Source organism: Anser brachyrhynchus (assembly GCF_964034855.1).
Source record: "Anser brachyrhynchus genome assembly, chromosome: 1".
Classification (NCBI taxonomy): domain Eukaryota; kingdom Metazoa; phylum Chordata; class Aves; order Anseriformes; family Anatidae; genus Anser; species Anser brachyrhynchus.
This window is the reverse complement of record NC_137694.1, coordinates 209,195,809-209,221,479: the sequence shown is the minus strand read 5'-3', so window position 1 is coordinate 209,221,479 and position 25,671 is coordinate 209,195,809. Positions and strand designations below refer to the sequence as shown.

Genomic DNA, 25,671 nt, shown 5'->3' with positions numbered 1-25,671 from the left:
TTAAAGATAAAACTTGTAAGTAACTCCACACTGGACAGCGCTTAATGTTACTTAGGGCTCATCCAGATTTGCTTCCACCTGACCGAAGTTAATCTTGCTCCATCGCTTGAGTAGAAGCAGCGTAAAGTAGCTGATCTTGGAGCCCTGCATCAACACAAATTTTCACTTCTAGAGCTTCCTAGCGCTCGGCCATGAGGCAGTGCTGAGCACAACGCTGCGGCCACCCTGCAAGTTAACGCCGCTTGTCTGCTGCGATAGCTAACAGGTAGTCTGCAGTTTGGTGTGAAAAACAATAGAAAGAGCACACTTCGGCAATTAAGAGTTACGCCAAAACAAATAATAACAACAAAAATCAGTCTCTTTTAGCCACAAATGGTAATTTGAAATTTTATGAGCTCTCCTTCTTTGGTTTCTGTGAAGGAACTAGTAAAGCAGGATGATTAGGAAAATGCAAGGCCTACCTGCTGCTACCTTTTTACCTCCACCACAGAAAGACTTAATTCAAGAGCTAAATTAATGTTGGTAGGTCATAGTCAACACTTTTTCTTCTCTGCAGCTCAATCAATCAGCTGTTTGGCTTCATTGCTTTAATCCTCTTAGTTCAGCTTTGGGAGGCTCAGCAACAAACACAAACCTAAGTGTTAACATCACAGAACTTGAATTCTCCTTTCAGGTCAAAGCAAAATAGCAATTGGTAGCTGGCATTCCTGCTGCTGCTGCCCCCGTGTGCCTCTGTAGCCGAAAGGACAGAGTACAGCACGTTGTGTGGAACAGTCGGGAAATGCCGATGGCTTTAGGGCACTGCTACCAGAGCACCACTGTTGGCTTTTTCCTCAACCAACGTTTCTTTCTTGGACCTTGTAGTCTCTAGCGCTGAACTGCTCACTGCCAGCAGTTCAAGGTATTTTATTAGTTCACTGTTGTAACATGCTACTAGGTTATTAAAATCTACACAACTTTTTTTTTTAATATAAAAAACTAGGAGTAACTGCCAAAAGCCTGCCCAAATTTATATTGTTACACAGAAATCTGCCAACAGCCATGGTCTGCTGGTCTGCATGCAGGCTGTGCAATACAGGAATGTAAGAATATTCATAATTCAAAGAATTAGCTTATATTCTTTTGCATATTGTTACTGTGGGTAAAGATGTGCTCTGAATTTCAAAGCTGACTACAGAGTTTCTTAAAGAATTCCTGCATAACATGCTAAATAATTCAGCAATGTCGACAGCTCGCTATACTGCTAAATCATGGCTAATTTGACTGACATTTCTAACAAACATTCCGCAAAGAGCGGTTATAATTTTCACATGCCTTGAAACCAAACCACATCCCAACAGGCTAGGCAGGACGGGACCACTCGGTGCTACTCCAGGAATGCAGGACTGGTAAAGAAAAGTGTTTATACACCAAGTTAATCATATTGAAAATTTTCAAATGTCAGCTTCAAATCAAAGTGGAGAAAGTTTAGTAACAGACTTCTGATTGAGTATTGGGAATAAAAATAATCCAAGTTTGCTAGCGTTGCCCCGTGGCAAAAGCATCACAAAGCAGAGAAGTGCAGCAGTAGGAGGGCCAGCAGGACCAATTCTTAGTGATCTAAATTTAGGTTCCTAAATCTGGGCTGTGTCACAGAAGGCTCCTGTCCTACAGAGGCACTTTGCAAATATTCTGGCCTTTCATTCTCACCTGTGGGTAAATGATGAAAATAGCTTCACTTTTATTATTATAATAGTGCTCAAAACTCAAGGGATGTCAGTTCAGAGCTCCCAGCAGTTTGTCAAGGTAAAGGACCAAGAACCGCAACACACAGGTGGCTGTGAGATACAAAAATCTTAGTTTATTTAACAGTGCTGTTAACATTTAATACAAAGACACAAACCAGCTCTCATTTTCAGGACTTTACAGATTTTATTCCGTCTCTACCACCCAAACTTTGCTCCCAGACAAATGGAAGGGACAACAGTGAACTGATACCAGTTACTTGAGGGGCATTAAGTTGAGCTCTGCTTTTCATCCACGTCTGACCTTATTTTCTTTCAGCTGAGCTCTGTAACATTTCCATTCCGCTCCACTACTCAATGAACAGGTACAAAAATATGGGAAGTTCTAGGACAATCTAAAACTCTGTTCTACTTACAGTTGTATTTCTGCAGTCCTAGAACTCCTACAAAGGCTTCTTTGAAATCACCCCCGACAAGCCCCATTTATGTTAGACGGGAGAGGTTTTATTACGTGTGTGTTTTTTTTAAATAACCCCATAGTGGTCACAAATGTCAACCCCTTTTTTTTTTTTAAACATCTATAAAAGCATGTATAGACCGAGATGTCTAAGCATAGGTCATTAAAAGAAAGGTTAACTCCCGACAGTCACTGCAATGCCTTCAGTTTTACAGCTTATTCTGGAAGTGCCACCAGAAGAATCTGAAAGATACAAGACACCACGTTTACATCAGCAGCATTACAAGAAACGATTATTAATCGTTACAGTAGCTACCCACAGGACAGCACTTTATTTCGGACGCACTAATTTTCAGGAGGATCGAGCACCTTTGCCCCTGACAGACCCAAACTCGGGCCAGCTAAGGGCAGCACGCACGGACAGTCAGCTGCATCCCTGTGCCAGGGCACCACGTCACGCCACCACACACCGCCTGGGTCAGAACATTGCAGCCTCGTGACGCGGGGGACAAAACGCCACGCGTCACGAGACCAGTGAAAACGTCCCACCCCAACCACCAGCGAGTCTTCCAGGAGCTTCAGTGGGAAGCTGCCACATCGCATTTGGGTAACGAGCGGTGACGTGCCACACGAGCAGCCCGCAAGGGCACCGCTTCAGAGGCAGGGAGCGCAGTGCTCTCTAAGCATCGATTGTTTTCGCTGTTCAGAAAGCCAAAAGGACTGAGCTGCTCCGAGAGGCTAACAGCCAGCTCCCTCCTTGCCCTGTATTTTGATGGCGCAGAACCTTTGATGGTGCAGAACCAAGCTGTCTTTGTGCTCATGCTTGTTAGCGGGGCGATGAACACCGACCTCCACGAGCTGTTCTTACAACATCACACTTTTGGTTACTTTTGGTTACTTTTACCAAACCCATCGGCTCCTGACCTGCAGCAGCCTCAGTGCAACGCTTGCCGTGGCAGCTGCAGATCACCTGATCCGCCCTAATGAGGATCAGCTCATTAGCTGTGACCAGCACCAGCTTAGCAGCAAGCAAAAGAGTGCCCTGCGCAATCACCTGCTTTGCACAGAGTAAGGTGCAGGAAGAATCCCACCGACCAAAGCTTTTTGGGACAGAACGTGTTATTTGCTTTGCCAGGAGATCAACCAACGCCACTTCCACCAGCATTCCAGGTTCCTTACAGAGCTGCTACCAGCCAGCAACTCTCCTGAATCCTGCTAAGTTCAAACCAGGACAACAAGCCCTCGAATTTGAATTTTTAACAGATGGCTGTTAAAAAAGGCTGCTTTATTTTTATCTTCATAAAACCATGGGCAGAAATCTTGGAGACAAAGCCATCAGAGCTAAGCTTTCCATGCAGTATCCGAGAGTCACCGCATCTAGAGCTGAAGAGTTTCCTTTGTTTTAAAATGTGTACAGGGCCACCAGTACCTCGACTTTATTTGCAAGAGCTCTGACACCACAGAACAAACAGGACCACTGGCAGTGACTGGGATCAGTAAGCATATACTCGGAGAATTTCAGAACTGCAGGAGTTCGGGAACAAATGAAAAGAAGCAGTGGGGGAGGAGAGCAGATACACGCCATCTTTCCACCACAGCCTTTCTCAGGGACCACAGCCCCTTCCTCAGCGACGCTATAATCTCCCTCTGACTACTTCTGACCCATTTTCACTTTTTTTTTTTTAATCTTTCTTCTTATTTGTGCCCTTTCCTTCCTCCCCGCCCCAGCTTTTGGCTGCCTGCCCCACAACTTCGTTCTCTGGCATTCAAGCGGGCCGGTTCTGTGCTCGCTTCAACCCAGGAGCTGGCAGTCTGACTTCTGAGCGAGGCAGGCACTGCTGAAAAGCGGAAGAAGCGCCGCCGTGGCGGCGCTGTGCATCTCCACGGACACAGGCCCAGGACAAACCTTGTCCTCTCCCACCCAGCCGGCAAGGAAATGCTGATATCTTGGGGCGGCAATGACGGCAGCGAAGCAGTGCAGGCGGTGGTCGGCGAGTGGGCACGCTGGCACGGGCCGACCCATCCTGCAGGCAGCCATACCCACGTGGGGTGATGTGGGGCACTTCTGGACACCTCCAAGACAGATAACTGAAAACTTCCCACGCTTTCAATAACCACAGCTACCTTTTCCTTCTCTCAACTGCTGTCATTCTGATACCACAAAACATTTCCCCTAGGAGCTCTGCGACCGCTTTGCGTTACGCACGTTAGAGGTGGAAGGTCTCAGAAGACACGAGAACTTACAGCAGCACGCGTCCTCCTCAGTGATCAACTTCTGCATCTTCAAACTGCCCCGCGACTACTGGTGCTATGTCCACCTCCATCCCATCTGCAAAAAACAAGTCAGCGCCGCTCAATGCTGCAGGCTTGCAAGGGGATGTTACCGTACGAAAGAGAGCGAGTGCCCTCTGCTGACAAGAGATCACCAGAGCAGAAAACGCCTTGGCTGAACTTCTAAGAAACACTGATATGCTCACAATTCTGTGTTTTTTTTCCAGCTGCATCAGCTGGTCCCTGAAAGACATCCCCACATCTCATTCTGTCTTATTAAAGGACTTAAACACCAGATTTTAAATACTCTTTTTTTTTTTTTAAATGAAGTTTTGGTGTAACAAATGGTGATTCCTTTGAATAGCTTTAGTTAGGCTCAAATGGAAAGCAGCCAGATCCCCTTCTCAAACAGCTCTCAGCAATCAAGCTGAGGAAGGGAGCAGCTGCCCTGCGCTGCAACGTCAAAGAGCAGCGACTCTGAAACTGAGCAGCCCTGGGGACTTCAGTAAGGGCAGGAAACCAAGGAGCCGTACCAGAGCAAGTAAGATCAGGATGGCTAATAAAGCTGATGAAGGTGGCTCTGAGACATGTGACATACTTGCTGTTCAATTTTTTTTTCCAATTTTCAAGATGTTGGGGTTCAGAAACCAGATGAGTTTCTAATGAAGGGCACTGCACAAACACAAGCGTACCACCTAAAGTTATCTTTATATAAAATTTAGTCACAAAGCTGTGGAACAAAAAGAACCTACAAACGACTGACAAAGGAAGTAAGATTTAAAAAAAATCATCCACACGAATCAGAAAAAAATAATTCTTTTAGCTATTCTAGGCAAGGGGATAGCTAGAAATCCCCAACAGCTGCATCATTTTCAAAAAATAATCCTTTAAAAGATTTCAGGCCATTCTAAAACAGAGATTTATATAAAATAATTTAAAAATATATTACTCAGGTGAAAGCAGCATGAAAAAAGGGAAAATTTAGAAACCTTTCCACCGAAAAGAAATATTACTCCTTAAATACACACTTAATTAGCAGCATTCAGAAATAGCATCCTTCAAAAAGCTGACTTAGAAAAGCAGGTAGGGTGTTGTTTTTTTTGTTGTTTGTTTGAAATCTGTTGCACTGTATTCCCAAGATCCCAAATCCGTACTGAACCCTGCAAACCGAATTCTCAGCCTGCAGCGTGCGGTACTGCTCAGCCCTGGTGTTTAGGGACGAGGCAGGCTGCAGAGCCACTGCATTCAGATGTTCTTCAGGAAGAGCAAAGAGCGTCTTACCCTCAAACTCCCGTATCGAGTCCTCCGTCCTCACCCCAGCCATGTTGTACTGGCTGCTGACAGACTGGGCCAGCATGCCCTCCAGCCTCTCCAGGGTGGCCTGGCCCTCTGCGGTTAAATGCGACAGCCCTTCTTCGTACGTGTAGAAGGTCGGGATGTCGCCTTGCTCCAGCTCTGCAAGACACCGTTATCTTTATCAGAACCAAGCCTGGATCAAGCAGGACAACAGCTAGGCCAGGAGTGCTCAGATTCACAGATGAAAAGCTGCTCACACCGGTAGCAGAAGATATGCAGTGACACGACCTGGCCGCAGCACGGGCACTGAACTGCTGCTGGTACCTTCCCTGGGAACAGGAAAGGCTGGTACCTATATATGGGCTTACGAACATGAGAACATCATTTTTGCTGAATTCCAGTGATTTGCCACAGCTAAATTAAGAGATTTTCTGGAGATTTCCGAATTTTTACATTGTGCCTGCGGCAGAAAGATTGTTTAGGCGAGTTGAGCAATAAAGAAGGAAAACATTACGAGATCAAAACGTTCTCACAACAAATACCACGAGAAGTTCCACGTGTCCCAGGTGTTCCGAGAGAAACAACTCTTACGAACCGTGTGCCTCAACGTCGTACTCCTCCCCTTCGTAATCGTTGTCCGAATCCTCATCTTCTGGGTCGGGGTGCAGAGCCTGGCATTCGCACATCGCTGAGAACATGGCTTCCACTGGGGAAAGAGAAAAGAACTGCCTTGTGGGCACGCGGCTGAACGAAGGATGCTGACAGTTCCCCTCCAGCTGGCTGCCGTGAAAAAACTCCTTTGTTTCTCCAGCCAGAGCCCACAAGAAGCAGGAAGTCCTGGACTGAGGGATCAGAGGGACTGAGAGTATTCCTTTATCAAAACCCACTGAGTTCGTACTTAATATCATCCAACAAGCAGCCAGGCTAGGAAGAAATCAGATTTCCTGTATCTAGCCAAGTGCTTTATCCTCTGAACAGCTCTCCTCCTTTATTTCACTGATGATAAAGGTTAGAGAGAGGCTCATCTCTGGACAACCCCGTCTGTGGTTACCACCTCATGTACTAGATCCTGCAAGGAACCCTAAGGTTCGTAAAGCTTGGATACAATGGCAAGCTCTGCACAAAACAAACACATACACAGTTGCAGAGAACTTGTAAGATTCTTTGTGTCGTGTTTATACTCAAAAGTCTCAGTTACGAAGCACTGGAATTCTCCTTGCTGCTCAAAACACTCCAGCTTCGAGCAAGTTAAAACACTTTGCTCCTCTCAGCAGACAGAAATGGAGCAATTAGACCAGGACACTGCAGAACCACAACATTTATCTCTCTGTACCTCGACATCTTTCACTTACAGCCAGCACTACAGCTTCAGCCCAGCAATCGGGCCTCAAAGTTAACACACGATTTCCCTCTTCACTTACAGGCCGATTTGTCGCTCGGTACAAATCTGAACTCCGCAATCGGTTCAACATCATCGTCGCTGTCTTCCTCCTCCCCTTCGGCCATGGGAGCCTCTTTCGTCTCCTCGTCTTTAGAGAAAGTCAGATGTTAGAGAAGCATGTTTATGTTGTCCAGAAGAGTCGGGTTTATTCTTTCTAGAGAATAAAACCAGAAACCTGGACACAACCCACGAAAGGCACAAAAAACACACTCCCACCCGCACTGCGGACACCCAAGGTCCTCTCACAGCACCTCGACAGCATTCACAGTGCACACACAGACTTGATTTATGATTCCAGGATTCTAGATTTCCCTCTCTTGAGTTCTCCTGAAGTACCTGAACGCATACCCGATCACTGCTAAAGCAGCTCTACTCAAAACCACAATTCACAATCATTATCACTTATCTGTGCAAAGCTATCTAGCTATATCTAAACAAATCTTTATGCATCTGTATCTAGATATCTTTAAGATATAGATTATATATATGTATATTTTAAATCACAGATGAATTTTATGGATAATAATCCTTATGGATAATAATCCTTTTATGGATAATAATCCCTAAAGCTTCCAGTTTGGCCCCTCCCAGGGTCTGACATTTCCAGAAGCACCCAATTTCTCGCGTTCTTAGCAAGCCAGCAAGGTGGTGAGTAAAAAGTATGCTCAGAGCATACAGACAACTGTGAGTAAAACCTCGCTTCCTGACCTCTGTGCCCCACGTACTTGAATAATTAAGCAACAAGGTGGTGTTCTGATTTCTGTACATATAAAATCCACGCAGAGGATGGCCACAGTTCATCGCTTCGTGGCTGGGGTCACTGAATGACAGCTTCAAAACTGCTTTCTCCAGAAAAAGGAGAATACAGTGAGGCTGTTCCACAAAGAGCGGCTTTTCTCACACACAAAATTGGCAATGCCGAGCACATTGAGAGGCCAAGAAGCTGCCAGCCTGTACCCCAAAAATAAAGCACCCAGGGAAGCTCCCCAGTCCTCGTCCAACTGACATCCACAGGCTCAGCTCGCTGCTGCTCCGTCCAGCGCTTTGTTTTCAGGGAAGCCAACCCCCGACTGCCTTTTGCTACGAACAGCATGAGGACAAAGCGTATAAACACACAGGGCACAGCAGAAACTTCCAGAGGAAGAACAAAATGTACCCTGCCCAGCTACGAAATCGAGACTCCTGCAGCTGACGAAGTGGAGAGGTTTGGATTTAACTCAGCAGCTAAAAATTACAGGGCAGGGAGAGATTTGAAAACCAAATGTTTGGGTTTCTCCTAGCTGGAGACTTACTGTAGCCAGAATTCACACAGTTAAAAAAATAAGAAAAAAAATACATATTAATAATGAAAACAATCAATCTGGTAAGGATTTATAGACAAGAACTATCACAGGAGAAGTTTCAAATTTTCAAATGCTTATCAAAGTGAATTAAAAGTTGGAAGCGACATCTTTCTTCACACTAGGCACAGTTCAGAGTACGCATACAATTAGAAGTGAGGAAGAAGAATATTAGTTGTAATCTTTGTAATAATAGACTGTCAGAGAATATTAGCAGCACGACAGAAGGAAATAACAAGAGGTATTAATAGCGTAAAAACAGTTCTGGCTCCTGAGATTCCTGACAGTACTTCCAGCATATGGATTAGTTAAAGAAAAATGAAAGGCCTGCTTCTAACCTTTAACTACGACAGCCAGTGGGAGGAAGGGGAAAGGAGGCCTGCTGAAGACTGAACGCTTGTTGCTCTCCAACTGATGTGGTGGAGTTTATGATGCACTTAGTAAAGATATTAAAGGGTCCACCAGAATAAAAGATTTGACGTATCAAAAATAGAGAATACCCTCAAGCACACAAAGAAATCGAAAGCTTGTTTTCTGCAGGTAAAGAGCACGACTGGCCAAAAGGTTCATTTTTTGGAAATGTACAAAAATCCATCAAGCTCAGTAACACGAGCTATGGTCTTTTTGTTTTTTAAGGGCAAATCAGGATGAAAGCTTCCAGGCTGATGGGAAGCAGCAGGAATTCATGAAACCCAGAGAGGGAAGCAACGGTGGCAAAATTCACTAAGGCAAAAACGATGCGTAAGCACTGGAATCACGGGGAGACAGCAGCCAAACAAAATTGTTTAAAGTAAGTGTGAGAGAGCAGAGAACCAGGCTGCAGTGGCTCTACCTGCTCCTAGCCACGTGCCGAGATACAGAAGAATATAAACTGATTGTACACAAGGAGAAAACTTTCCTTTAAAACAATTATCCTTTAGGGAAACGAAGAGGAAAGTAGAAAATACCACTCGAACGAAGCATAAATAAATTAAATTTGTTTTAAAACCCAGATGTCTCCCTTCTGGGGGATGGGACGGCACCGTTCAGAGCGGGCGGGAACCCTGCGTTGGGCGCACCTTCAAAGCTGGCGTTGACCATGACGTACAAGTGCTCCCACGGGAAGGCGCTCAGGTCCCTGGAGATGGCGTGCAGGCTTATGTTGGGGTAGTCCAAGGAGAACCCGACGCCGGAGTTTTCCACCCAAGACAGACGGCTGAAAAAGGGGGGAAAAAAAAAAAAAAGGAAGTTAGAAAGTGATAGAGGAATCAAAGGTACCTGAGTCACGCCTGCAGAGAAGCAAAGTGACACCAAAGTAATTGAGGGATCCCACAGCGTAACGTGCTGCTCAAGCTATGAAACGCTTTGGGTTTTTTTGGGGTAGAGAACACTCCTTTTGTGGAGCCAGGAGCTGACTCAGTGGTCCCCGTGGGCCTCTTCCACCTCAGGGTATTTTAGGATAGCGCGAGAGCAAAGAGAAGTACGGAGCAGCAGAAAGTGAGGCAATAAAACCGATGAGAAGGCCACAGAAGGCTCCCGGTGTCAGGAAACCAGGTGGAAAGCAAGAGCTGGTAAAGTGGGGGCAAGGAATTCCCCCCCCCACACCTCGATGGGGCAGCTTTCCACGCTCTGACAAGGCAGCAGGCGCACCCAAAGGCTCTTTGTGCTCCGGGCTCTGGTTCTGCCCCTGCGTGGCGCTCCTGCAAGCGCTGGCATTTTGGGACGCTGGTGAAAGCTTCGCGCCGTGCCCCAGACATGTGGGAGCTGGCTGGGGGACTCGCAGGCGCCTCGCACAACATTTTGAGATCCGGTTCGGAGGAAACTCGGTGTTGTAAGTACTGAGGGCAACTGCTGCGCGAACAGAAGGCCTTCTGTCTGCGGCACAGCAGTAACTGGAATTCCGGGGAGATTCCTCTCCTGGAGGAATGCAACAGCACCAAGTGCTGGTGGCTCCAGAGCCCTTCCAGCAGGGGTGGTTCGGAGTCAAAGTCAGCAGGCAGCTCACTGCTCGGCACGAGTTCTAGGTCACGGCGTTGTTCTAACGCCACTTTCCTGCTGCAGGAATATCGTGTATTGAGAGTGCTTTTCAACAAGCACAGGAAACCCGAAAATTCATTAACAACAGCTGGCTTCTTGAAATGTATGAATCAGGGGGAGTTTAAAAATAATTATAAAGAGGTTAGAGAACGTGGGATCATCAAGGTTGGAAAAGCCCTCCAGGATCATCTGGTCCAACCACCACTGCCACCCACCAAACCATGTCCCTAAGCACCACGTCCAACCTTGCCTTGAACACCCCCAGGGACGGGGACCCCACCACCTCCCTGGGCAACCCGTCCCAATGCCTGACCGCTCTTGCTGAGAAGAAATGTCTCCTCATTTCCAGCCCAAACCTCCCCTGGCACAACTTGAGGCCGTTCCCTCAGGTCCTATCCCTGGTTACCTGTGAGCAGAGGCCGACCCCCAGCTCCCCACCCCTTCCTTTCAGGCAGTTGCAGAGAGCAATAAGGCCTGCCCTGAGCCTCCTCTTCTCCAGCCCAAACCCCCCCAGGTCCCTCAGCCGCCCCTCCCAGGACTCGTGTCCCAGGGATCACGTTTTGCAGCAGGTTAAATAACGCCTGCCCCGTACCAACGCACAAATCCCCCCCCCCCTCAAGGTCCCCGCGCACCTCTCGGCGATGTACAGGGTGCCGGCTCCCAGGGAGCGCCCCGCCAGCAGCGCCTCGGTGTCGGGCTGCCGGTGCCGGACGCCCTGAGCGGGCGGCGGGAGCCGCTTGAGGAGCGCCATGGCGCCGCCGCCGCCTCCTCCCTCAGCCGCCTGCGGAAGCGGAAGGCGCGGAGCTACCGGGCGCCGCCGGGCCCCTCTGCGCGAGACTCGATGGTGCGGGAGGGAGCGGCGCCGCCGCCATCTTGGGGCCGGTCCCGCCTTCCCTGAGGGGAGCGGGGCCGCCCCTCAGCGCCCGCGTGGGGACGGAGCGGCGTGGCGCCGTGCCGGGCACCGTGGCAGTCACCATGGCACCATGGCAAGCCAACATTTCAGTCAGCGTGGAACCACGGCAGTCACCATGGCACCGTGGTACCATGTCAGTCACCGTGTCATCATGTCAGTCACCATGGCGCCATGTCAGTCATCAAGGCACCATGTCAGTCACTGTGGCACCATGTCACCATGTCAGCCACCATGGCACCGTGTCACCATGTCAGCCACCATGGCACCGTGGCACCGTGGCACCATCTCAGTCACCATGGCACCATCTCAGCCACCATGTCACTGTGTCAATCACCATGTCACTGTGTCACCGTGTCAGCCACCATGGCACAGTGTCACCATGGCACCATGGCACCATGTCAGTCACCATGGCACCATGTCAGTCATCATGGCACCATGTCAGTCACTATGGCACCATGTTACCATGCCAGCCACCATGGCACCATGTCACCGTGTCACCGTGGCACCATCTCAGTCACCGTGTCACTGTGTCAATCACCATGTCACCGTGTCACCATGTCAGCCACCATGGCACCATGTCACCGTGTCACCATGTCAGCCACCATGGCACCATGTCACCGTGTCACCATATCAGCCACCATGGCACCATGTCAATCACCATGTCACCATGTCACCATGTCAGCCACCATGGCACCATGGCACCGTGTCACCATGGCACCATGTCAGTCACCATGGCACCATGGTACCATCTCAGTTACCATGTCACCATATCAATCACTGTGTCACCATGTCACCATGTCACCATGTCAGCCACCATGGCACCGTGTCAGTCACCATGGCACCATCTCGGTCACCATGTCAACGTGTCAATCACCATGTCACCGTGTCAGCCACCATGGCACCATGGCACCGTGTCACCATGTCACTGTGTCAGTCACCATGTCACCCTCTCAGTCACCATGTCACTGTAGAACTGTGTCATCATGGCACCCCAACATGGCGCTGAGGTGGTCTCCAATTCACATCAGGAATGATTTGGGCCATGGGTCTCTCTGTTGGGCTGCTAACAAAGGCAAAAATAAATCAACAGAGGTGCTTCTCAGCAGCCATCCCCGCATGCTCTAAGGGGAATTTCGGAGGGTGGCTGGCACCGCAGTGTCTGAGAGAGGCACATGAAGAAGAAAATGAAAGGGCCTGAGCTGCAGGAATGGTGTCACACCAGCCTTCCCTCAGCTGGGTGGTGGTGTGGGTGCAGGGCTGTGCTCAGGAGCCACCACAGGGCCACAGCCAGTGGCAGTGTGTTTTCTGGGGTGCCTGGGGTGTTCAGGGCCGTTCCCCATGCTTCTTCCCCTGGATTCACGCTGCTTCTGCAGAAAGCTGCCTTTATGGCTTTTGCTATTGCAGCAAAAAGCAGGGCTCACACCAGGGCAGGGTGAGTAAATAGGCAGAGTGGCTGGAAAGCTGTGCAGAGGAAAAGGATCTGGGGGTGCTGCTGGATGCTCACCTGAACATGAGCCAGCAGCGTGCCCAGGTGGCCAAGAAGGCCAACGGCATCCTGGTTGTATCAGGAGTAGTGCAGCCAGCAGGGCCAGGGAGGTCATCGTCCCCCTGGGCTCTGCTCTGGTGAGGCCGCACCTCGAGTGCTGGGTTCAGCTTTGGGCCCCTCACTACCAGAAGGACACCGAGGCCCTGGAGCGTGTCCAGAGAAGGGCTCCGAAGCTGGGGAAGGGCCTGGGACACAAGTCCTGTGAGGAGCGGCTGAGGGACCTGGGGGGGGTTTGGGCTGGAGAAGAGGAGGCTCAGGGCAGACCTTATTGCTCTCTGCAACTGCCTGAAAGGAAGGGGTGGGGAGCTGGGGGTCGGCCTCTGCTCACAGGTAACTGGTGATAGGACCAGAGGGAATGGCCTCAAGTTGTGCCAGGGGAGGTTCGGGTTGGAAAAGAGGAGACATTTCTTCTCAGAAAGAGCGGTCAGGCGTTGGGACGGGTTGCCCAGGGAGGTGGTGGAGTCACCGTCCCTGGGGGTGTTCAAGGCAAGATTGGACGTGGTGCTTGGGGACATGGTTTGGTGGGTGACATTGGTGGTAGGGGGGTGGTTGGACCAGATGACCTTGGAGGGCTTTTCCAACCTTAGTGATTCTGTGGTTCTATGATCACCGCCTATCAATCCGCAGCAATGGAGCTGTCTCCATCTCTTGAAAACTGTCACTGAGACAGAACCGCTGTGAAGCTCTCTTCATCCTCAACAGACAAAGCTCTTCAGGTTGGCAAATCCATCAGCTGCAGCAGGGCAACATGTTCAGGAAGACCCCCTGCAACTGTCAGCCTGCTACCATGGTTTGTAGCCTTCACTTTCATCACTTTGAGGCGTTAATTACTCACGTGTGCAAACCCAGCATCTCACAAACACAGAGATTATTAACAGAATTAGGTCTTCAACTTTAGGATAGGGTAGGATAGGATAGGATTAGGATAGGATAGGATAGGATAGGATAGGATAGGACAGGACAGGATAGGATAGGATAGGATAGGATAGGATAGGATAGGATAGGATAGGATAGGATAGGATAGGATAGGATAGGATAGGATAGGATAGGATAGGATAGGATAGGATAGGATAGGATAGGATAGGATAGGATAGGATAGGATAGGATAGGATAGTTCAGTTGGAAGGGACCTTCAAAGATCAAGTCCAACTGCCTGACCACTTCAGGGCTAACCAAAAGTTATCCAAATCCTCTTGAACACTGAAAAAGTTTTCCTTCAAATCATTGAACATTTTTGCTTCTCTGGACTTTTCTAGTCCTAATCTTGGACAGCAAAGAGGCGAAGCGGCACATTCTGGAAAAAGAAAATGTGTGAAAAAACTTTGGAAGCTTTGGAAAGCTCCTCAACCACTCCTACCCATTTTGGACTCTGATTATGCAGATAGTTGTTATTCATACAATCACCTTGACAGAAATCAAAGAAAATTCCACAATGAGGTGAAATTTAAACATCGCTAGAATAGATTGAATAAAATGCCAGTGGCAGTAGATGAGGAAACCATCTTCAAGTTCGTCATGCCAAGAAACTACCAAAGTGCTCATCTGGAAACGAAATCCTACAACTTGTCCGCAAACACAGACCAGACTGCAGCAGGTGGTAGGGTGAGATGGAATGTGTGAAAACACCCATTCACCGCACTTGGCAGTTACAAATGAACATTTCTGCTCGTGCAGCTGCTGATTCCTGCCTATGTCAGTCACAGAGAGTCCTCAGCTCTCCTCCAGCCAGCTGGAAATCATGTGACAACTCCTTCAGATGGCTCTAGGTTAATTTTTCTGAATAGTTCAGGTTGAATTAAGGCACCGCGGTGGAGCAATACAGAGTTCGTTTCTCCTCCAGCACACCAACATGAGTTTCTCTCGTGTTGCAGACCACTCCTCCAGAGGAAGACAGGACAAAGCATGGTTTAAGCCCAGATCGGGAAGCTGCTTTTGAGGCTAGGGCTTCAGGAGGAGCAGAAAGCCACATTCTCCTAATTCACAAGATCCAGATACTTTATACCCCAGTGCCAAGTCTTGAAGTTTGGGGTGAGTAGGCAGACATTCCTTACGTTCACAAACGAACCAGAATGGCGCCACTCAAAAGTTCTTTTCCTCAGCTGTAAGAGCTTAAAAAAGCACCTCGGGATCCACTTCCACGCTGATGCCTGAGCACTGGATGTCCAGGAGTGGTTCAGGCAGCCCGGGGCTGTATTTAGGGCCAGCGGAGAGGGGCAGGTACCGGCCTGGGGTGGTGCAGGACGTCTTAGGACACCCCGTGGGACTCGCCACCTGATGGAGCCCGTTTCTCTTCCCTAACTGACTACACGGCACTGCCTGCTGCGGGGTGGCCGGTTCAGACTTCAGCATTTACTGCAAGATGATCGGAATCACGCTCAGAGGCTGTTAAAAATGCAAATGTAAAATTTTGGCATTTCATTTCCAGCAAGAGGATTCGGTTCACAGCAATTTCTCATCGCTACAGGGACATACAGGAGGTTAACTATAACCAGACACTGGAAAAAAAATATAAGATTGACGGGCTTCAGTGATTAGCACGGAGAGGAGTCATCCTTTTCCCAATTCATGCCTATCTCCCTGATTTTTTCGTGTTATCAGTGTTCGCTGCCATAGCCATGTGTCAGAACACTTACGTTTTTAGTGCTTCTCTGCAGGCAGGCATGTAGTGGTTCTACACATCTCGGCCTAAATAAACGAGCCCAGCTCGTAAGAATTCCCCACTGCAGCATTTATGTCGCTCCACCGCAAACACAACGAGTGTTGTAGCGTGAGGCAAACGCCAAACTCCGTCCGTGCTGCCGTTCGTTGTCAGCTGCCTGCAACATCATTGAAGCTGGATGCAAAAACCACGGAGCAGAGAGCGCACACACGGAAAATCTTCACCACTGCACAAACAAGTCCATCAGATCTTCCCCGTCGTCAGGTCAGAGAAAGGAGAACTCAATTTTAACAAAATCGGGATAAAACACGAATTCTCCATTCCCGTGGCAAGGATAGGCAGCAGCTTCAACACACATTATACTTTGTACGTCGAGTTATTTCAATTTTTGTTTTTATTATGACAATTTACATGTCATATTTATATGAAAGAAATGACAGTAGATATTATAACAAAAAACATTATGAAAGAAAAGTTACACAATTAGGCCTACAAGCTATAAAATGGCTTCAGGCCCAGCTTATACACAAAGAGTTCTGACCAGAAGACTGTAGTGAGACAACGCTGAACAATTCATTAACAAAAATATTGGCACCAGCCTTAACATTTTTTTTTTTTCTTTTTACTTCATTTACAAGGAATACAGTATTTAAACAGTTGTGTACTGCAAATCTAAAAACATTAGCTGTTATTAAACTGCAGTTAACCCTTTGAGCACTGAGGCCACCGTGACTTCCATTTTGAAAAGTTTTAATTCTGTGTTTCGCGTGCGTGCGGTGCTAGCGGGGGGAGGGGGGGGAAGACAGTGAAAGCACCACCCGATTTATGTGCAACGAGAAGAACGCTTCCAGTTTTGTTTTTTTTTTTCAGCTCATCTCCCCCCCCTCCCACACACGCAGCGTGTGTCCCCTCGGTCCTTTCCCTTTGCTGCTGCGGCAAGCCACGACCGAAGGGATTTAACAGCGAGGTTCGGGACTCGCGAAACGCATGGGTTAAACTCTGCGAAGAGCTCAGCTTGTGGGACTTTACTGTGGCAACTCTCTAGAGAAAGGAAACAAAAAGGAGGCCAACTGTGAACGAGACCGTTTTTAAGGAACCCAAGGTTTTCTTTGAGACCATGCAAACAGCACGCAGGAGTAAGACAAAACTGTATTTCGTGTAAGTATCTCTTAAATTTCTTAATAACCTTATTTTTTAAGGGACCTACCTGGCAGTTTGGATCTAATTCTCACAGGAGGCTGGAGGATCATCCTACAAGCAAGTAACCCCATCTGTACTATCAGGGGCAGTGAACGCACCCAGCGTTTGTCCAGCAGCTGCCTAAACCTCTGCGCTATTTGAGACCCGTCGTGCACGCTGAGAACAGCGACGTTCTGCTTGTCGGACACCACCTCGGGGCTGCTGCGGGTCTTTTAGGGAGGGCTGTGCAACACAGGGAGAAACCAGCAACCCGACTGGCATTAAAACCGAATCACTTCAATGCAATTAAGGGGGGGAGTACCATTTTAATGAGTATAGCATAAGGTTCTGTACAAGATTTTAGAGTCCATATAATGAGCATGACATGGAAAACTAAACGAGGCGTAGAGTTATGACTTGATCTCCTTCTCTACCACTAACTCGAGTAGCAGATTAGTATCTATTAAGGACTTTTAATTGCTCTAACTAACAAATGGTGCACTGGTAACTAGGCCTATCGTGTTTTAGTAGGACTTTATCCCCTTGGAATCATTGAAGTCAGGTTCTGACAGACTAACCTAAGCATCACTGATCAGTTTAGCTGTGCGGGACACGAGAAGAGGAGCGAACAACAAAGCAAACTGCGCGGCCTCCGACCAGTGTCCCCAAAGGCGGCCGCCACCACGATTCTCTGCGGACCGATCCTAATTTCATCCGCATCCACGCTGCGCTGGCGGAACGGTTCCCTCAAGGGAAGAGGCCGTGAGTAGATATTTTCCTGTTGCTTTGAAGGTCAGGGTGAGAAGAGGAGGGCGTCGGGATGAGTCTCTCAAACGGAGACCTTCCTTTTGAAATACAGTCTTTAAAGGGCAAGTCAGAAGCAGATCTGGGGCCTGTCCAAGACCCGTCTTGCAAATTGCGGGGGTTTGCATCCACGTTTTTCCGCTCCGCTTCCCTCCACCCATTCCCCGCCTCCTGCTGCCGCTGGAAGAGCGCTCCGACAGCAGGAGAAACCGACTCGGTCTGCACCTGGGGAACCAGTGAGACTGACTATACACAAAGTGCTGCAAAGTGCACGAGTAAACCAACCGAAGGACTAGAGCGGCTCCGCCCTTCAGTTTTCGTTAGTAACCTTTGGGGTTATATGTAGCAATAGGAGATATATTTGCAGACACACCTGCCTTCCTTAAGCATGTGTCCTCCCTAACTGCTATATTGCCCCCTCTCCTGCTCCTAAGCTCAGGGGCGGGGTGCCAGCATTTACAAAATGATAGTCAAAAACCCAAGTGGTAGGACTTACTTTTAATTGCAGTTACATCTGGAGCCTTTACACCGCATAACTCAATTATAAAAACTTCTTATCTACTTTAGAGTGTTCTATTCTTTCCTCCAGAAGCTGTACACAATCTTTTTTTTTTTTTTTTTTAAGTGTCATACTAAGCAATATACATCTTTTGCAATATACAAAATAAGTTAAATTACTCTGAAGCGTTGGGACAATCAATTCCCAAGCACACGTTTTTTGCCGTTTGGAACTACCTCATTTAGTTACACCTAATCTAAAATAAGAGCTCAATAAGTGATGCACGTTTTCAGAAATGACAAGCAATCTTCAACACCCCAATTGCCGGGTGTCCAGCTTCAGAGATCGTTTTCAACTCAGAAACGTTTCTGAAGCCAGAGCTTTCCGTGAGGGCTCAGATTGGGTACCCAACTCTATAAAGCATCAAAAATTAGTCATTTAGAATTTTTTCTTACATCGGTATATGCTGGAAAAAAAAATAAGTATTGGTTCTGATGTATTTTTTATTTCCTGTCTTACAGCATTCGAAGCGATCTAGTCCCTGCCCCACCTGTTACAGAAGGGGAGGAAGAAAAATAAGACAACCGGGAGACGTGGGCTTGGTCCTGCACGTCCTTATTTCAGACCACAGTCCTAAATGCTCCTACAGAGGTTTTAAATGCTCTAGGAATTGCAGAATTGTGCTCTTCTCACATGAATTGCTGGAGTTTCCCCCACCATATTCAACACGTTTCGTTTTCCAGAAAGTTACTGTATTAAGGTATTTGCTATTTCCTCTCTATATTTATACGTTAAAGGATTTTTATATACCCAGTGAATTGGAAGCATACTTCAAATGTGAATAGGTACCACGGGTGCGCACTGCACATTACATCCACAAGACGAGCCTGTGAGTAGTAGTCACTGCACATCTACCAAACCAACCCTCAGCGCCTACCTAGCGCCGTTTTGACCTAGATGACACAAATCTCTTGCTCAGATCGGGTCTGGGGACTGGGATTACTGCCATCATTTATTCAGATTACTGCGTACAAAGTGAATTAAAAAAGCAGGTGCCACAAAAAAAAATAAAAAAATAAAAATCCTAATTTACTTTTCATAAAAGAAGTTTGTGAAAATATGTAACTTGAAACAATTGCTTGGAAGTTGAGACCAGGCCTTCCTACTGAAGAGCATCGAACACCAAGCTGTAAGCGCCTGAAAAGAGAGGTAAGTAAGGGACACCCTGGCAGAGAACTATTAAAATCATTAAATGATTGCAGCATCCAGAGACCCATAGAGTTCAAATGATGAATATTCAGATACATTGGAACAAGTGCACCGCTACCATACAGTTTTCTTTTGGGAACATACATTTTTGCCTTGAGGTTCTTTGAGTACGATATCTCACAAAGCGTTCAGACAGCGATTAGAAATCAGGAGCGAGCAGACAACGAGTCCCCCCCAGGCCTTTAGCTCCCACTGTACGAAGAGCGACTGAGACATTTTAATCCAAAGAAATCTTGAAGGTGACCAATTTAGAAAAAAAAAAAAGCATCTGTTTCTCTCAAGTGCTGGTAGAACAGAGCAATCCTGTCATTAAAAAATCAGGAAGATGCTGTTAATTCTATAACAGAATTAATATGTACAAAGGCAAACTATCAGGGTTCAGAGCTGGTTGTTCAGCACCGATCGTCCTACAGGATTTCAACACCAAGGGGTTTTTGGTAGCTTGGTGATGTTGTTTTCCATTTTTAGATCAAAAATATGCTCAGGTTTAGGAGATTTGATAACTAAAGACAGCAACGGCGGTGAAGTTTTGAGCTCTTAATTCTGGCACCCTTCTGGCTCGGTTACCGCCCCGCGTTCCTTACTGCAGGGCGGCCGCGCCACACGCTTTCTGTCTCAACCCCACGAGCTGTGTGCGGGATGACAACCCGGCGTCGCGCCGCTTTGTGGCACACGACGACGCCCGCTCCCCACGCATTTACAGTTCCTTCCCCTCTCCAGTGCTACTTGAAGCTCAAACTTCAGACATTTAACTTCTGATCGCAGGACGAGGACAGAAGAGCACAAGGTGCAGACACCGAAACACCCGGAGGACGACCCCACACACGTAACGCAACGGCACGAACCCCGCGCGGCAGCCAGCTGGCCTCAGGCCTGAAAACGACAACTTCCCAAACAGATCGTGCATTTCCCAGCAAGCAGCAAGCCTCAGAAAGGAGAGAAAAGGTAAGTTTTAAAACGTTAGCCTTTCTAGGACGTTTTGGCAGATCTCACTCGCACAAACTAGCCTCAGGCAGAACTCTGGATCCCAGGCGACAAAGCTCTCTCAGATTTCAAAGGTGGCTTCTAAGAAGACCAAAGATTTGGCTTTCCTAGCGACCTACAGACAGTAAAACCTCGTGACAAGGTGTCTTCCCACATTTATAAAACTCGGCGCTCCCGATGTAAGCTTCAATGCTCCACTTCTGCTTCCTGGCCTCTCCTGCTTTTACACCGCTCCCTAACGCAGCGCTCCATTTTTTCCCGGTTTCTAAATTTGGTGTTTTAACTCCTTGGTGTTTTCCCACATGCACAATTACTTGCTCACTAATCATTTAACGTTTGGGCTGCCTCTACAAGCAAGAATGTTCGCTACAGCACCAATCGGACAACTGAAAGGCTCCATCTGGCAGCAGAACAGATTATGGCACTGCCAGAAGAAATGAGAAATCGCTGGTTGCTGCATGGGAATCAGACAGTTTGCACTGCGAATATTAAAACTGCTTAGCAATTATTAACATTAAAAAGTGGAAGCCATCTGTTCTTGCTTGTTTCAAAACACGAGTATATTAAACATGCAGAAGCACTACATTTAGGCATCGCCTAGGCAAAGACAAACGCTCTGGGAGCCCAAATGCTACAAACGCTTTTAAGAACGTCCTGAACTTCTGTGGCTTTTCACGACCCTGTTTTAATGTCTGCTCATGAAAACTGTGAAGAGCTGGTAAGGTGGAAAAATATTTCATCTTAATGGCACTGAATTCATTTAGAGAGTGATTTCTCTGGCCGAACTCGTGGAGAGGGAGGTGGGTAACAGAAAGAAGACTCCCAAGGCCAGAAGGCAGGTGTTTGGGACCTAGGTTTTCTAGAGAGGTATTTAGTAAAGGCCTAATGCCGGTTTCATCACAAGAAAACAGAAGTGCTCAATGACTGACTAGTAAATACAATACAATGGAAGGGAATCAGGTGGGGCAGGAAAGGAGAACTCACTCCTCAGTGGCAGCAGCAGTTTTGGTGCATCCATTGCCGGCAACGGACATAAACACCAGTCAAAAATCCAAATCTCAGAGCGAAAGGATTAATAGATGTGACCTTTTTGGATTTCAACGCTTGGCAGATCTGTCTGAGCTGTCTGTGTGCTACAACACGTACAAATGCTACAGCCTGCATCTTAATTCAGAACGAAGAGAAAACTCAATGCTACCCAAAACAAATTTCAGCTCTGCTCTTTCTTATGTGCCCCATGATATTTTTTTTCTTTTGTAGTATCCATTTTTTTTCTTATTTTTTGTGAATAAAAGCACATATCACTTTATGCCCACTCAAAAGGTGATGAGATGTCTTGGAGTCAAGCGTTTTCTCTCAGAAACACTGCCTTCTTGAAATCAGTTGGTCACATGGCAATTATTAAAATGTATTTTAAGAAAATTCTAATGGCCAAAGGCCAACACTACATTCAAAACCTGCTAATACATCCAGGCAGATAAGTAAAATCAAAACAAAAACACACACAAACCCCAAACAGAAAACCTCCAAAAGGAAAACTGTTCCATTTGTTTACTTCAATTTGAAGTAGATATTAAGGACATGAATGGACCAGTCACGGTTTATTTGAAAATCCCTCAATCCTTTGATGCGCTGTAATTCTGTGGTCAACGCAGTTTGTACAAACACATTTCGTTCAGAATACTCCGACAGAAGGTGAAACTCAAGTGGCCAGGCAGCTACTGCAGGGTTGTTTTGTCTGTCAACGTTTGCAGCACGTCAAGATGCCTTCCAACTTACAGACTAACTTCGTATCAACGCGTCCTCCCTCTAGACACCGTGCATCGAAGATCGTCTGACGGGCTATGCGTGAGATCGCCTCGTAAATTCATCGCTAGCATGTTTCGACTGTCAAAAACTTCATTACAGTACACTTTACTGTACAAACACTTTAAAGGATGTTTATTAGGAAAGTCTGCAAGTCATAATGGATAGCAGAGTTCTTGTTTATGGTACCTTCTTGGCCTCTAGTAATTCTGTTTGCCTCCAGTATTAAAATCAAACTGCTTCCATGAAGGTGATTACTAAAATGAGCTATGGTATGTTAACCTACAACTCACAAAATGCGACAGTACAGACATTAATTTTGAGACTGTCTGTTAAGTTGTAATCTAAGTTGTGAACATTTAAATATAATATATATCTCATATGAAAAAGCTAAAGCACAAGTGCTTCTGCATCCCCCCACCCCGTGAGCCAAACCCACCCCAGTTCCGGTTTGGGCCCTGACCGATTTGGAATGCTTTCTTAGGCCACCCATTTCCACAAATTTGTATGCACTCAGGAAATATAAAGTCAAAAATATACAAATCTCTTGTTGTTATAAGGTTTTTGTGAGTGAAATTACCCAGGACCATGGACTTGGAAGGAGAAGGGGGGGAAGAGGGAATTTACAGCAATTCTTCTTCAAAGTTCAAAACTGGTCACTTCACAGAAAGACTGCAGGACTGGTGAAATTCTTGCTTCTAAAAAGTGATACTGTAGTGGAGAATTTTCTAGGAAAAATAAAACAGCTTTTAATAACTGGCCCGCTGGTATGAGCTACCGTGGAATAAATTAGCACAAAAATGGAAGTCTTATAACTGTTCACTGTTACAGACGTAATCAACAAGGTCAGTCACTCTCAAAAGTTCGTCTTCGTCTTCCTCCGGCCCTACCGCTTCCTGCCCGCTCCCCGTCCCGTTGGGCGCCAGGCTGGCGCTGGCTGTGCTGTCCTTGGGGGCTTGGGTCTTCTCACTGGGTTTGCCAATCAAGTTCTCAATGGTTTTACCTGGGCTCTGTCCGTTGGTGGAAGGCAAGTCCACCAGGCTGTAGTCCAAAGGGCTCTCTACTTTCCCTACGTTATCAAAGTCATCCTCTTCGTCGCTTTCTATCCGGTAGCAGTGCTTCTTGGCGTTGTCTTGAGGAGCCTGGGGTGCCGGCAGCTTGTTTGCAGGAGCGGGGTTCTCTGCGTCGTCGTTCGCGTTCTCGCAGTTGTCTTCGTCGTCTGTTTCGATCCGGTTCAGCCGTTTGCGGACAGGCCTCTCTTCGTCTTCCTCGTCCTCTCCTTCCTCCTCGGAGTAGTCGTCTGTGCTTCGCCGACGCTTTCGAATCAAGCGCTTTGACTCCTTTGTGGAATCGTCATCTTCCGAGTTCTTGGATGTGTAGCTCTCTGCAACGAGCAGCAGACTTAAAGCCGTTAGCAAACGGGTGCACGCACAACAGCCACGCAAGTTCTTATTCTTTCATCTTTCACCCTCAACGAAAAGCCGTCCCTCTCTCACCATACACATTCAGTCTCCTTCCTCAGGCCCCAAACACAGCAAAATGCTTGCTTGCTTTTAAATTTCAAAGAAACTGCCCAAATAGCAAAGCCCAACAAGCTGCTGCTGTTCTGTTTTGGGTCTGAGAAGTACCACAGGCTCCGGAGGCCGGTACAAACACCCCCAAGTGGTAACTGCATGTCAACAATGACGCACAGCTGCATCCCTATCTCACGACACCTATTTTACACCCTTCCAGAAACTGAGGGCCCAAATAATGGCTGCGCTATCTTCAAAATATCTATAAATATATATACACGTGCATACAGCTATACTATCCCCATACACAACTTCTTTCCAAGTATACGAACACCGCTTAAACGCCCCCAGAAGGTTGCTGCCCTTTAATAGAAGGCCTTTTTTTTTTTTTTTTTTTGGCAAACTGGAATATTGCCTGCACGCTGACAGCCTTTACGCTGACCCTTGGTGGCTCAGGTGAGAAAAGACAGACTGAAAAATACCATTGGCTTTCTCCTTCCTATTGTCATGAGAAATGTATGTGGATTGCTGTTTTTAAAGGTGTTATTCAGAGTAGGTTCAAGTTGCTGGAGACTCCATCTGAGTTCCAGTACGTTCAACGTCGTTACATTTCCAGCAGCTGTTACGTACCTAATGACACATTAGAACTGTGGGAAACTACTGGAGTAGTGTTAAGTAGCATGGGGTTTAATATGCCGAAAGCCAGTACCGAAAGTACCCAAGGAAAGGGGCTTTCGTGTAGGACAGACCCCATCAGTCAGGCACTGTTTGAAGTCACGATGCAGGCAGCAAAACACTCAGCCGCCATGGAGCTGACAGATTTTTAGCAGGCAGCCTGCACATCTTATTTCTGAGGACAGACTGCGTATCAAGGATTGAGTTTTCAAGGCATTACGTCCTTGTTTCCCTTCAGGGAAGAGGATCCTGTACCATGCTGTAAACTCGGGCCAGCACTTCCCAAACTTACCTACGAGAAGTCAGAGGCGCTCAGCCTGCCGAGTGCGGCGGGTTTTCTGAGGAGCCCTGGCATCCACCGCAACCCGCAGGGCTCGGCGTCTCTGAGCGCCGGACAGGAGGCGTCCCATGAGCGGGGTGTCCAGAATGCAAAGGACCCAAAGCCAGTGGTTGTTTTAGTAAGAGATAATAGGGCAGCTAAACACACACCAGGTGCTCACAGGGTGACGGGCATTAGTGGGAGCAGGCTTCCTCTGTAACAGCACCTGGCGATACACCTGCACTTAGCACAGCACCTTCGAACAGGACATTTGAGTAGGAACTGAAAAAGGCTGAGCTGGCAGGGAGAATTGTAGGGTGGCACAGATACAAGCAGTAACAGCCTTTCTCTTGCAAAAGAGAATCTTTGAAGACTCAGAGGAACACGTTTTGTGACCTCTTAAGGGAAAAGTGGCCAAATAGTTACATTAATGATAGTGTGGGAATCCCAGCAGTCCTTGCCAGAGGCAGAAAATCCCACCTGGAAGGCAGGAGTGGGGCAGCAATGGCTTTGAGAAGTAACTGTAACAGCGTGTCATAGTGGGCTGTTTCAGAAGGAAACAGTTTCTGAGAAACATCAAGGAACTCTAGCAAGAAAATTCACTGGGCACCTCTGAATTACACCGAGTTTTCTCCTGACATACACCAGCTCCTGCAATCACGGACTGTTCATTTTACCTTCGCTGTCCGAGGTGGAGAGCCTGCGTTTATGAACTCTTCTCAACTCCTTTCCATATCGGACACTTTTCTGGGAGCCATCGCTTTCTGAATCTTCCTTGTAGTTAACTTGTCTCTTCTGATTCCGCCTTGATCTTCTCCTCCTGGTTTCCAGGTAATCGTCATCGCTGTAATCTGTGTAATCGCCGCTCTCTGTGCAGAAGGGAACAGCCAGGTCCGTTACTCCATTAAAGCAAAACTCAACTATTTAGATAAGCTTTAGAGCAACATTAATAAAATCAC

The 25,671-nt window shown here is 47.3% G+C and overlaps 2 protein-coding genes across 2 annotated transcripts in view; both read right to left on the bottom strand.

Moving 5' to 3' along the window:
- Positions 1 to 1,818: 1,818 nt before the first annotated feature.
- Positions 1,819 to 11,445, bottom strand: CLNS1A (chloride nucleotide-sensitive channel 1A). Its single transcript, XM_080583889.1, has 7 exons — positions 11,178 to 11,445; positions 9,588 to 9,724; positions 7,170 to 7,277; positions 6,344 to 6,454; positions 5,734 to 5,907; positions 4,426 to 4,510; positions 1,819 to 2,424 (listed from the first exon to the last, which is right to left on the bottom strand). Exons 1-6 carry the CDS (start codon positions 11,294 to 11,296, stop codon positions 4,443 to 4,445), a joined length of 717 nt encoding a protein of 238 aa, XP_080440015.1. The 5' UTR covers positions 11,297 to 11,445; the 3' UTR covers positions 1,819 to 2,424; positions 4,426 to 4,442.
- Positions 11,446 to 16,036: 4,591 nt separating this feature from the next.
- RSF1 (remodeling and spacing factor 1) overlaps positions 16,037 to 25,671 on the bottom strand; it is a 61,455-nt gene continuing 51,820 nt past the window's right edge. Inside the window, exons 15-16 of the mRNA XM_080576335.1 lie at positions 25,390 to 25,581; positions 16,037 to 23,588 (exon numbers count right to left, since the gene is read on the bottom strand). Coding sequence (XP_080432461.1) covers positions 23,014 to 23,588; positions 25,390 to 25,581 — 767 coding nt within the window. The 3' untranslated portion in view covers positions 16,037 to 23,013. The remainder of the gene's footprint in view (positions 23,589 to 25,389; positions 25,582 to 25,671) is intronic.